Raw genomic sequence first — 13,188 nt, 5'->3', positions numbered from 1 at the left:
CCGCAATTTGGGCATTTATTAGCTTGGCGATTAAGTCTCTAAGGTGCCCACTCCCAATTCCTTCACTAACAAATATTGTGGACTTCTTGCATGCACAGGAGCTCTACACATCAGTGTTATGGTCATCTTTATCTACTTTAAGTCTACCTCAAGTCTAAGTGTATTGGACTCCTAGATACAATTCCTCTTCCTTTAGATTATTAAAGTTTAAGCTAATTTTTGGTCTTACACGAGGAGGGCTTTTTAGCTCATTTGCAGAGCAGATAAATGGCATATCGGAACTCAGAAAATGATGACTCCTCATGACCCACTCCTTAAACTGCCTGTATAGAACCATGAGGCCTCCTGGAACTGATCAGTTTTATAATATTAACCCATTTCAAGGCAAATTTAAAATAATAAATGTGTTTCTGTTCAAGAGAAGAAGGGAATTTTGCCACAGAAGCATGGCCAAATTTTATATCATCCATTGATTTTTATTTTTAACTTATTTGAAGTCTTGGAAGTAGCTTTTTGGCTTGGCACTGCCAGTTGACCCATACTGGTTGGTGCCAGCGTAACTTTGCACCCTCTTGGGTAAACTCATACTAAAGGAGGAAGCTTTTAGGGATTCTGGAGTTGATTACCTGACATGAGAATCAAATTTTTATAAGGTTGGGGATGCTGGGACAGTGGGTCCAGCCAGTGACTCATTCTATAACCTTGCACTTCAAAGGATCTAGAAGTGGGGAAAAATCAGGGCATCATTAAAAGCAAAATGTGGCTTCTAAACTCCTGGATAAAGTTATAGATTTAAAAAAAAATGTAGCACTTGCAAACAATCTAGACTTTAGGAGGTCGCTTCGGTCTAAAATTAGTAAAATGCTCAGGAAGGAGGAATATAGGTTGGCTAAATTGCTTGAGTCCCATTTTCTTCCCTTTTTTTTTTTTTCATTTTTACATTAAAGAACATTATGTTGTATTCACCTAACTAGGTTGCTTGTTTATATGGTAAAACACACCACGCTTATAACCATTTGGTAGTCTCTAGACACAATAAACAACAGAATCAAACAAGGTCAATAGTACGAAGCTGATCTTAAGTAGCAACTCTCACAGTGTCCACTAGGAAGCCCTATGATAGTTTTCTATAATTCAGATTTTCTAATTTCCATTTTTGATCCCGATCGGTGGTTGCTCAGGCAACACTGACATACTATTAGAAATGTTGTTATTTTGGATAATACAGTTATTGTAGGAAGCAACTCTTTCTGTCGAATCTATAAATATACTTGAACTCGTTCTAACTCAGGCACAGGATCTGTGCCTTATGTGGGTCAGGTTGTAACTGGGCAATTCTACTAGTAAACTCTGTTTAACAGATAGGCATCTACTACCTTAAACACTGTGGCTGCAGTTTCCCTCCAGGAGTGAGCTGGGAACATTTCACGTGGTTAATGAATGGGGGCCCTGCAGGGCTAAGAGACAAAGGATTTCCTGGGGCAAGGCCTGGCCTTTCATTAACTGCCCCTTAACAACCCTAGTCACTTACTCTGTCCTTTTAAGGGTCACTTCTCACGGTTACAGAAAGATGCATCTGTCCCTTATAAGCCTTTAGTCACTGCCACTGAGTGTCAGCATTTACAATTCTGAGATGGGGTCTTAATAATCTGTTTTCTCTTCAGGACCTAGCCAAACTCTTGTGATCAAATAAAAATGGTTAATAAGAAAATTATACTGTTGGGTTTAAAAATGTTACACCTGGCACATGGTAGATAATCAACAATGGTTTGTTGAATTGAATGCATTTCAGTGCATCCACATTAAAACTTGCCATTAGGATGCAGATGGAATTGGGTACCCAATCCTTTGCATTCTTGCTGCACTCTGCTCAGATTCTTCACTTGGAAGCCTTTATTAAGCATGCACAAAATGCAAGAGTGCAGATACCTTTGTACCATGGCAAGCTACTTCTCTGGAATTCTTTGCTCCTCAGCATCTCCCATAAATACATCCTCTTTGCCACATCGCTTATATTCTTCCAGCTGAAACTTTTGTGTTGGCTCTATCTTTTCTCTAGTACATAGGAAACAAAACCACTTCTGGGGAATGAAAGACCACGCTCTTCAACGTGATGTATTGCTTTCTTTGCCAAAACCAACTACAAAATGCTGGTGTCTAGAGGTAGAAATGCCAACAATAAAAATGCCAGTCCCAGGATATTTTCTGGACAGAGCTCTTGCAAAGCAATAACTAAATTACAAGGAAGTATTAAGAAGGAAAATAAAGGATGCACAAGCCTGCCATCAGTCTAACCCAAACATATCAGTGGGAGTCAGCAACATCTTTTCCTTGCTCTTGTCAAGGAAGAGCGAGCTTGAGGTACTTAGGCTGTAAGTAGAATAGGAAATAAAACAATAGCTGGGAAGGAAAGAGCATGAAATAGGGGAGGGGGGAAAAAGAAAAGGTGAATTTGGCAGAGGGTAGTACGATGCTGGGAAGCACTGCCTCTATGCTTAACCTTTTGCTGCCAAACACTTGTGATCAAACAGAAATGATGAATAAGAAAATTTTACTGTTGGTTTTAAAAAATGTTATGTGAACAATTCATAGCCTTCTAAATGCAACGAGTTAGATTTGGCTGCCTGAGCACAACCAGGACACACCCCCTTGGTACGTCAATAACAATGTTCCTAAAGTCCAGACTATGGGATTCTGTTTTCTGTGAAAGAGGGTTATAAAAACATCCTTTTGGTATTTTAATGATGGACACTTGTGAATGGAATCCAGCACAGCTCACCTTACACCAAATTTCTCAACATGTTAGGCAATATTACATCTGTATAGTGCTATTTTATGTAGCTCTTGGATGGCCTCCTCTCTTCCCCTCAGTTGGGATTAATCGCTCCCTCTTTTGTGCTTATGCAGGATTTGTTTGAAGCCCCACTTGAGCATTCATGACATTTTTTGTTCTTTTCCTGGAAGATGCTTCTGTGTCTCCCTCCTATGCTAAACCTAGAGTTCAGAAGGCTCTTTCTTTTCATCTTTGCACATCAAGCACCTAGCACGGAGCTTAGGATACAGGCTTCGCTCAAGTAAGTCTGTAGGATTAAAACATACGTGGTTAACGTGATTTAGAAAGGACACTTCAATGAGACTGACGGTTCATCTGAATTATTGGGCTGCAAAAGATTTAAATAGGAGTACTAAAGCGTAGAGATGGAGTGCAATGTACTTCAAATATTTTAATTTGTTGGCAAAGTGAAGGCAAATTGATAGTAAAATGTATTAGTCATGTAAAGAAGAGTACTTTGAGTAAGTGAAGATGTGAAAATCTCACCATGTTCTGCTGCTCTAACTGGATTACGGTGAAATAAAGTATTTTCAGAGAGGTCAACGTTTTCCACATACATCGGCGAGGTTTGGGGCTACCACAGATACGTTTTAGGGGGAGTGCTTGCAGACTTGTTCCTCAAATGTAAATTTGAGGAATATACAGGATGCTGCATACCATTACTCCACACTGCACTGATATTAAAATGTGAACATCTTGCATATGCATTTTACCAAAAAGGCAGCTTGGTTAAATACCCTGACAGGTAAAGAGGAAGGACTCAGAAACACTTGTCCTGCCCAATGTTTCGTGTTTGAAAGAGCTCATTATCCTCACCCAGTAGAACAAAGGCCAAGTAAGGGCTGCCGGCTGAAAGCTGGAAATAGCCCCATTACCAGAACTCTACAGAGCCGGACTTGATAATAACGGGGACTGCTAACAATGGCTTTCATCTGGCCTAGGGGCTCATCTTCCACTATTGTTTTCTTAGTTAGAGTGAAACTCTTACTCCGGGCTTCAGCTCAAATTTCTAATTCAGGAAAGTGTGTTTTCTGCCTCATAATGCTTTACCAGGACCATAAGCCCTCCATTTCAGCTTCCTGGCAATAAACTAGTTCGCATTTCCAGGGCAAATCTGATAGGTCTTTTCAAAGGAAGCCCTAACTGGTGCTATTGCTGGAACGGCTGAAAATTAAAGAGAGTGGGGTTGAAAAATCCAAGAGAAAATCTGCCTACTGATAGCTAGGATTTAGGAGACTTGTGAGAGGCTGACTTTCACTCCATTTCTGATTGACTGAGTAGTAACACCTGTATGACTTTTCCCTGAAGGCTCTGTGGTCTTGCTGAAGCCATGTCACAGAATCAGGCAGTTGGGGGGCCTGGTTCAGAGAGTAAAGGTAATTCCACTGGGGGTTAATTCTCTCCTGCCTGGCTGCAGGCATGTGCAGGGGGTGACTGGAGCCTTGACTCACCTCTCAGCCTCTTCAGCCTCTGCTCCCGCCTCCTTCTCCGCACCACCAGCAGGAGAACAAACAGCAGCAAGACCCCCACCAAGATACAGGAGATGGTCACCAGCATCTTGAGCCCCTCGTTGGTCGTCAGCCCTTCTTCGCTTTGGACAACTGACTTAATGAGTGGAGGGATTGTACCTGAAAGCAGGGCCATGATGTTAGATGGCTATTAATGAAGACAGCATGGTGGAGTTTTTAGGGATGACGGGTTACAAGAGTCGGACCGTGTGATCTGAGGGTGTCCAAGGTGATGAGAAATGAGAGGAACTCTTTATCTAGGTCCTTGCTAATTTATTTACTTGCTCACTCCTCTCCTTCTGCCCAATTTCGAACTTACTCTGTAGCACATCAAATCAGCATCTGCACAAAGGGTAGAGTGCATTTCTTTGACAGGGACTGCATTTTGCAACCTACTGCTGGGTGCAGGCACTTGAAAGCATAACGTCCAGGCTAGGTGCTTAAAAAAGCCACATGCATTTACCTGGAATTCAGTGTCACCCACAGTACAACTGACAGAGGCTGTTTGAAAAATTGCACATCAAAGAAGGAACAATAGGTTTGGCAAGCGGACAGAAGAGAGGCTGCAGGGAGACTGTACCAGACACACTGGCTTAAAGAAGCTTAAAATTCCTTTTTGTTTGGTTATTGACTTGCTTTTTATCACAGGTGTAAGACCAAATCTACTTTAAAAACTCTTATTTTAGGGATTCAGAGCTACAGACAACTTTTCAAAGGGGTACCATCTAGGTCTCTGAAGCAAACTATTTATTGACGAGGCATTGTTAAACAGTGCTATGAAATTCGGATTGCCTAGAATTATAAGGAAATACCTAAATAGACTGAACTCTGAACTATATTAAGCTGCCTTCTATACAGAGGCTTAGTACAATGGGTGCATAGATTCAAACACAGATATCCACTTTTTGTGGAGCGTGCATTTTGGCACCCTCCATTGTGTAAGATGCTCCATTCCACTGTATCTTCCATGTAAAACAAGGGCCAGGAAGTCAAAGATTTAGGAAAAATAATGCAAAAACAATGTAATTGTCCTCTGAGCAAAAATGCTCTTTATCCTGCATCTAGTGAGTAGAACAGAGACAATAGAACCCCACTTCCCTATGTTATCTGCTGAGTGCAAGAAGAGCCTTCTTCCAACTTAGTGTTTTGGGCTGGAAACCCTGGTCTGGAAATGCTCAGAACCCAGGTAAGAAGCACGTAAGGGGTGCAGGTGAGGATGGGTCTGCAAAACCAAGAGATCATAAGGACAAGTGGAAATGTTTGGCCAAGGAAACTGCAGAAGAAAGAGTCAAATAGAGAAATGGAAGAATCTGCAATCTGACTGGTGTAGATGTGAGGCTAATTGTCAATGTTTGTTTTTCCCAAAATGAAGAAAATTCTTCAGGCAGATGAGACAAGAGAAATGAAAAAAATTCTTCAAGCAGATGTGACAAGAGATATTAAAGCTATATATCCACGAGATCGGTTCAAAGAAATCCATAACCTTTTCCAAAGAAAATATAAACATGTATTCTCATTTCCTAGTGTCAAAATCCTTTCAGAGTTCAGAAAATTAAATGTAGCTCATAGGACTTTTTCATGATGATAATCTAAGATCCTGGATAGAGTGAGAGCATTAAATATTTTTTTGGAAGAGAAATATTTAAAACCTGCAGAGTGCTTTGTAAGTTAGAATCACAGTTTTAAATGCTGCACATGAGTAGTTTCTAATTAAGTGGTTGGCTATGAACATATCATCAATGTGCACATTGAAGCTCGTGCTCTGGCATCTACACAGATTATAGAGAAGCTGTGTGCCAGAGTGTGATTATTATAAGTAAATTGATGTAAGTCAATAATCTAAAGTAAGAAATATACGTACTGCTCAAATGTGTACCTACTAGCAAAGGACTTTGGGGAAACTTTAAACACTAGGAAAGTTTTTGATCTTTTATTTTGTAAGACTGGAGAATTAAATCATGTCGGGGGAGAAAGCAAGTTAGAAGTGCCGCTCTGCCTGTGGTGATGTTTTGTGATGGGAACATCTTTGAATGATGTCATTCATAACTGAGAAAGTTAGAGAAGCATCAGCCCTTGAGAGAACGGTTACCATTCAGGAGCTGTGCAAGGTGATCCAGGGCCATAGGGCAGAGCACCACAGAGGAGGGGTCCCAGGCTGGTGTGACCAACACCAGGAAGGCTTCTACCTAAGGACCTTCCTCCATTCCCCTCCATTCAGAGGCCCCAGGCCTGAAATGCTGGAGACAAGCCTGGGCTCTGTCTGAGGAGGACTTTGGGGGAAATAGCCCTGACAGGACATCACAGTGTGCCAGAGCGAAAAGAACTGGCTCTCAGCCACCCAGGAGAAAATGGGAGAATGAGGCTTACAGGCCACATCACCTTATTAGCTTCCTTCAGCCATTTCTGAGGCTCCTTGGGCTCATGGACTCACTTTCTTTAGGACAGTATAATCTGCACTCCAAGGAAGCTCCTGCTGGAGCTTTAACTAGCAAGACCCCACGTGCACATAAGCAGAGGGGGGGCCCTTAGCCTGCCCAGCAGTGAATAAAGTATTCAGGCATTGGCTCAGGTACAGCCTTTCTGGGCTCACTCATCCAACACTGGGGTCCATCCTGATCCACGGGGAGTGGACAGAAGGCTCTGAGGGGAGCTAAGCCAGGAGGCCCAAACATTTCGATAAATTGCAGCTGGTTTTACCTTGTGATTAGAGCACCTAATTCAATCCTTGCCATTCCCTGAGTGAACATCACCACAAGGCTGCAGAAATCAGCACAAAGATGCTGCTATTTAGGACTTTCTGAAGTTCCCTAACCGCAGAACATTCAATGAGCTTTACCAGGCTGGGCATTTGTTCAGATATCAATAAATGGCCCTTGATACTAGTTACAGAAAAAAAGGATAAAAATTTATATTATTTATTTTTGGTCAACTAAACATCCTGAGACACCTCACCTGGTTTTCAGAAAGCCCATGCAAATTGTGTATGTGCGTGTGTGTGTGTGTGAGCATGCACTAATATCCTATGACACTGTTCTATTTCCATCCGTGCCTCTATTTCTGCTCCGAGACTGACATAAGCTCCTTTACCATGGAAAACTGTTTTTGCACATGCATTTTAAGGGCTTAATGAGAGCAAACACGAAAGTTGTTATGTGGATTGGGATGGGGTGGGGAAAGAGGTGGGAGACAACAAAAGCAATGTTAGCTCACGGTCATTGACAAAGGTACAGAACCACGTGGTCAAGAATCCTTCAGCCCGGAGAGAAATCACTCCTGCACCAAGACTCCCTAATGAGATCCCGTTGGCTTTCAGTCCCTTATTTCTGGAGCACAGCCACCGTCATGTGAGTACAATGAACTAGGAATCCCTGGAGGCAGCTGATTGAATGGCCCCAAAGCCTAAGGGGATCTGTGGGCCCTGGTCACACTGTGCTAAGGATGGGTGTCCAATGGGAAAGGGACAGTGAGCACGTGCATGTCCCGAGACACAAACAGGAGGGCTATAAAGCCAGCCAGCTTACTGCCGTCGTAGTTCAGCGTGGCGAAGTTGGCCTGCTTCTCTGCACAGCCGGCGCTGTTGCACACCCTCATCTGCAACTCATACCACGTGGCTTCCTGCAGGTCGTACACAATGTATGACTTGGAGAGAGAGGTCCGCTGAGCTGTGGTCCAGACCGTGGTCCCAAAGGGTCTGTACTCGAGTGTGAAGGAGGTGATAGGACAGCCGCCGTCATTCCAGCCTATGAGGTTCAGCCTCACGCGTGTAGTGTTGATGCTGGCGAAGAGCTCTTGCTCCTTCGAGAACTGGGGCTCTGCAGGAGAATGCACATTGGGGATCAGCCCATAGGATGCACGAATGAGAGCTGTGGAGTAATCACGCATTTCCTTTGGGCTGTTTCTCGACCTAGGCGAGAAGCCCAGTCCATGTCTGGGTCACAGGCCATTCACAACTTGTCCTCTATTTATAGGGACCTTATGGACCAATGAGCTGTCTCCAAGTGTAATGTAGGTGTGAGAGGGAAAATTGGGTGGGTAGAGGTTATCTTTGTGTTTCTTAGAGTTCCCTGAAGAACAACGCTATTTCATGTGTGCATTTCCTTGAGCGGTTCTGAAGGACCCATTGCAGTATGCCGGGCTGACTCATTTCCATACTCGTGCAGATGGACCTGACTCAAGAGAAGACAGAGTTGGATTTTGGAAGTACCAACAGGTATCCCTTGCTATCCAAACACTTCATACTGGAGCCCAGGGACCTAATGGATATATTTCTGCATAAATCAATCCCTCATCATCTGAATCCTTACAACACATTCTCTAAAACTCAGGGCCTGATCCAAACAACGCCTTTGCCTTCTCATCTCTTGCTCTCCTGCCATCCAGCCCACTCCACCGGATAAGAGGCAGATGTGAGGGAAATCGACAGAGACCTTCTCTTCTCCTCTACTCTTACACTCACGTGCAGCTATATCCCTCCCTCTGTCAGGTGTGCCTGGGCTGCAAATTCAGTGCTGAACATCTTTTCCCTGGGGTTCATCTCCTTGAAGGTTCATGTTTCAGATATACAACCAAATCACATTGAAGGTTAACAATCTACCCCAGTCACTTCCCACGTGAGAAGTGGGGCCATATGGCAATGTGAAAGTTATAGATACAGGGCTCATGGGGTGACTAAGGGCGAAGGTCACCCTAGAAGAAGGTGAGAGGGCAAATATCACATTTCATGGCTGCCCTGCCTGGGCACTTTATGTTGGCACCAAAGCCCTTGATTTTAAAATGACAATCTTCTTTCTAACTGCAAATGAAATAATGAAAAAAGAGATCCAGAATACTCTGTAAGGACTGGCCATCTCTCTCTTTACGCTGCTGTAGTACTGCGAAACCCACTTTGGGAATCAAGTTTAAACACACAAACATGCAAATATATGACGCATCTTTTGTGATTCCAATCCTCCTTCAATCTGGAAAACAGAGGAAATCTAGAAACAACAAGAAGGCACACATACCTTTTCCTAATGTTTTCGCTTCTATGATTTCACTTATGCGCCCTGGGCCTACTCCATTTTGTGCGGTAAGAGTGAACTTATACCAGGTACCGCATTTCAGATTCTCCAGGCGGTAAGAACGTTCGCTCGGGCTGATTGGAAAACTTCCCCACTGCTCACTGTTATCCTCGGAGTACTGCAATATGTATCCTTCGGGAAACAAGAAATATTCACAAGAGCATTATTTACTTCCTACCAGAAGTTGGCTGATGTTTGCATTTTGTACCGCATGGGAGTTCTCAGAATTCGAGCATCTTTGGAAAAGAACATGTGAACTCTTTCTGATTCCAGTAAATTTAACCCCGGCTGGGAGAAGTGCTGTGAAGACGTATTGATTAGTAAGATATTTAGGCCACAGGGACATTATTATGGTGGTATTGCTGGATGGTGTGGTGAAAATAAAACCGCTTTCTGCCCACTCCCTTTTAAAAGGTGCACTGGGCAGCAGGGAATGGACACTACATATCTGCCTTTCAGAGCACACGTGCCCGAATCTTTGGGCGTGGTCTGAAGTTGAGTTATTTTTAAGAGAATGAAGCTCTGGAAAAGGGATATGGTCTCAATGGGGGTAGGCATCTCCTCAAACATCCCCTGCCAGGGGCACAATTACTAAGGGAATTGGCTCCAAATCCTGTAACCATCTCAACATTTCAATGGTAACCTGGCTTCTCCTTGGTTGGAAAAATCCCTCCAACAATTCATTTCTGCACATGACCACTATTACCTCTACTTTTACTACTACTAACAACAACTGTCCATTTTTGGAGCACTCACTATGTGCCAAGCATTGTCCTCAGCCCATTACATTACCTCAGGAAGCCCTATGAAATAGTGATTATTATCTCCACAGTACTAATGAAGACCCTGAGGTCCAGAGAGGTTAGGTGACCATTCTAGGGTCCCATAAGTAAGATTCAAATCCCATTGTCAGAATCTGAAGCCCACCCTCCTTGCCCCTGTGGTCACTGACTCATTCCTCCTTATCACGGCCTTCACTCCTGTTACTCCAACCATCTTCCTGGGCAAACCTATCCTATCTATTCTGTCCCCGTCTCCAAATGCAGCCCACCACTAGCCTGCCTGGTGCATGGTGTCCTTACACCAATGGACTGGTATCTTCTACCCTGCCGTGGAAATCCACGTTTAACACAAGCTAAGCACTTCCCACTTCTGCACTACAGAGGCTCCTAACCCCACAGTGGCAGCACTAAGTGTGCTCCGAACCTCTCACATGGAGATTGACCATCTCTGATTCCTCCTTCCATGGTCATGGTGGGTATCTTCCCTACTTCCTCCTTTCCTCCCCTCTGGCTATCTGCAGCCTTGTGGTCCCTCCTCCTTCCTGAGCCTCATTTTCTCTTCTGTGTTCCTGATCTACACTCCTCGAAGCTCCTCCAATGCCTGATAGGTGAGTGACGGACCCATGTACTCCGTGCTCCCACCATCATAGCCTGACTCCCACTCCAGCTCTGCCCAAAACACCTCCTTGGTGCCCTGCACATCATAGAGACTGCACTTTCCTTCTAATTTCCACCTTCTAAATCACTTCTAGGAAGTTTTTCTAACCCTTGGCTATGGGACCCCCTGTACCAATGACTCGACCATCACCGTGTTTCAAGGACTCCCTTGTTGCCTTTGCTTGGAAACTCTTCATCATAAAAATTGGCCACATTTCTAAGACCTTCCACTCTGACACTCTTCCTGCACTATCTCTCCCATGCTCTCACACTAATGGATCCAAAATTTCATTTCATTTGAGCCTGGAGTCCTGGGTCCCTTGAACTCTTCCCTTGGTGCCCCATTTTTTTCCATAAAAAAGTTGTCTAAGCGGCCTAGAACCTTGGGTAGACCATTTAGATAAGGAGCCTGGGTATCCTCTCTCTTCTGACTTCTGGCCACACGTATCCTCCAGTCACCAACTCTGTAACCTGTGATCCACTTTTCTTCCCAGCTCTTCAGCACCACTTGAGAAAGTCATTAAGCGGTGATAATTGTGACCACTGCAATTTGTCTGTTTATCTCCAGCTGAGGCCTCGCTCCCACTTGGCAATGATTTTGTTCATCTATTAATGACTCCCCGTGCCTTTCACATGACAGCTGTTACAAATCTTTCCCATGCCCTTCAAACCCACAAATGCATCCTACCCCCTAATCATCCAACTATTTTTAAAAAATAATCTCACCTTCTTCTTTCCTAAAAAAAGGGGAGATCCTCCCGTTCACCCAGTGGAGTGCTGATAAATGTTTAACAACTGGCTCTTGTAAAACCAAAGAGCCCTGATTGGTAGCATTTCTGATTTTCGTGATGTGTAAATATCCCCAGCCTGGCTCTAGTCACAGAGTAGAAAGATGGGAAGAGATGTGACAACTGGCTCTCATGAGCTGGAAGGAGCTGGTTCCAGCACACCACTGGCTTCACTCTAAAATGCCCTGTATTTCCAGTTGTCTACTCACCTTCCCCTTCTCTTGGAGGAAAGGATGTCCTCTGCCTTTGGAAATCTAAGCCCACCATCCTCTCCCACCCACTCCAGGACCTTTTTCATCACTCAGCCCCTCACTCCTGTGCATCTTCAGTCTCTTACTTTAGATTCTCTCCCTTTTCTTGGTCTGCAACTTGCTCAGAATGATGTTCTCCAAACTCCATTTAGGCTAAATTATCACATCATCTCATTTCTTCAGTATAAACTTCCTTTATCCTTTTTTAGTGTACACTGATTGCAAAAGCTTTGTGCAAATAGATCACTTCCCATTTAAATTCTAGCTTCTCCATCTTTTATTACTTTATAAGTCAGAACACTGTGGTTACTTGAATGAATGATTGATTACATGAATGAATGAATGATACAGTGTTCACAACATGTGGAAGAAACAGCATGCAGAATTTCGAGGGAGAGATTACCAATTTTTTTTTCTTTTTTTGCATTTGTTAATACTTATCTCAGATTGGATGCATAATAATAGTTTTGTGAATGGGACTCCTTGGATGAATGATGAGTTTCAACAAATACCATAAAAATAGATGTGTGGTTTCCTGTTTAGTTAATGGAAGAATAAATTATACAATGTATTTTTTGGAGGAATAAAAAACACAATTATTTGATAAAGATGTGTCACTTATCAGCCTGTAGATAATAACAATTAAATAACTATTGTGGATAACCTATTTCTATTACCTCTGATGGAACTGCCCCCGTTGTCTCCAGGGAGCCAGGAGAGGGTAATGGAAGAAGATGTGGTTTTGGACACTGTAAGCCGAGGCTGATCTGGTGGAACTAGATAGGAAACGGTTTTCAGAAAACAAGAATTAGTTTTTCACATTTTTAATCTTCTTTAACAGTCATTTACCAAATCATTTTTAACAGCCATTTATTAAATAAGTGTTTTAGGTTGCCAAAATATGCAATTCACTTCTGTCAAAATGTCTATTTCGTTGATATCCTGGGCTAAAGAGATAGAACAGAGTGAATCTGTTATTTAAAGAAAATTCAACCACATTTCTACTTGGATTTATATCTAACTCATTTTCTCATCGATTCCTTGAATTTCTGAGTCGTTCATCACTAATTGAAATCTGCTTTAAAATTACTAAGAATACACGCATTATTTTACTCTGAATTTCAGCCATGATTCAAGTGAGAAAGATAAAAGGCATCCACTTAGCTGTTCTATTCTCAGGGATGCAAAAGGGGGAGGTGAAGTGTGGCTGGTGGGGAAAAGAATTGTAAAAATTTCCACTTTTTTAGCTACTCTTCCAAGATGCAACACACACACACACACACACACACTCAGCTCTTAAAATCAAAGG

General features: G+C 43.0%; 1 protein-coding gene across 4 annotated transcripts in view; it reads right to left on the bottom strand.

The window, feature by feature from the left end:
• DSCAM (DS cell adhesion molecule) overlaps positions 1-13,188 on the bottom strand; it is a 724,602-nt gene that overhangs the window by 44,929 nt on the left and 666,485 nt on the right. For all 4 annotated transcript variants that reach the window (XM_087418066.1, XM_087418068.1, XM_087418065.1 and 1 more), the window contains 4 exons: positions 12,557-12,655; positions 9,345-9,533; positions 7,863-8,153; positions 4,285-4,461 (listed from right to left, as the gene is read on the bottom strand). In XM_087418066.1, the coding sequence (XP_087274192.1) occupies positions 4,285-4,461; positions 7,863-8,153; positions 9,345-9,533; positions 12,557-12,655 (756 nt within the window). The remainder of the gene's footprint in view (positions 1-4,284; positions 4,462-7,862; positions 8,154-9,344; positions 9,534-12,556; positions 12,656-13,188) is intronic.

Source organism: Ceratotherium simum, chromosome 27, assembly GCF_057802395.1.
Source record: "Ceratotherium simum simum isolate JZ-2026a chromosome 27, ASM5780239v1, whole genome shotgun sequence".
Taxonomy (NCBI): Eukaryota; Metazoa; Chordata; class Mammalia; order Perissodactyla; family Rhinocerotidae; genus Ceratotherium; species Ceratotherium simum.
The sequence above is the reverse complement of the archived record's forward strand: the minus strand, read 5'-3'. Positions and strand labels throughout refer to the sequence as shown.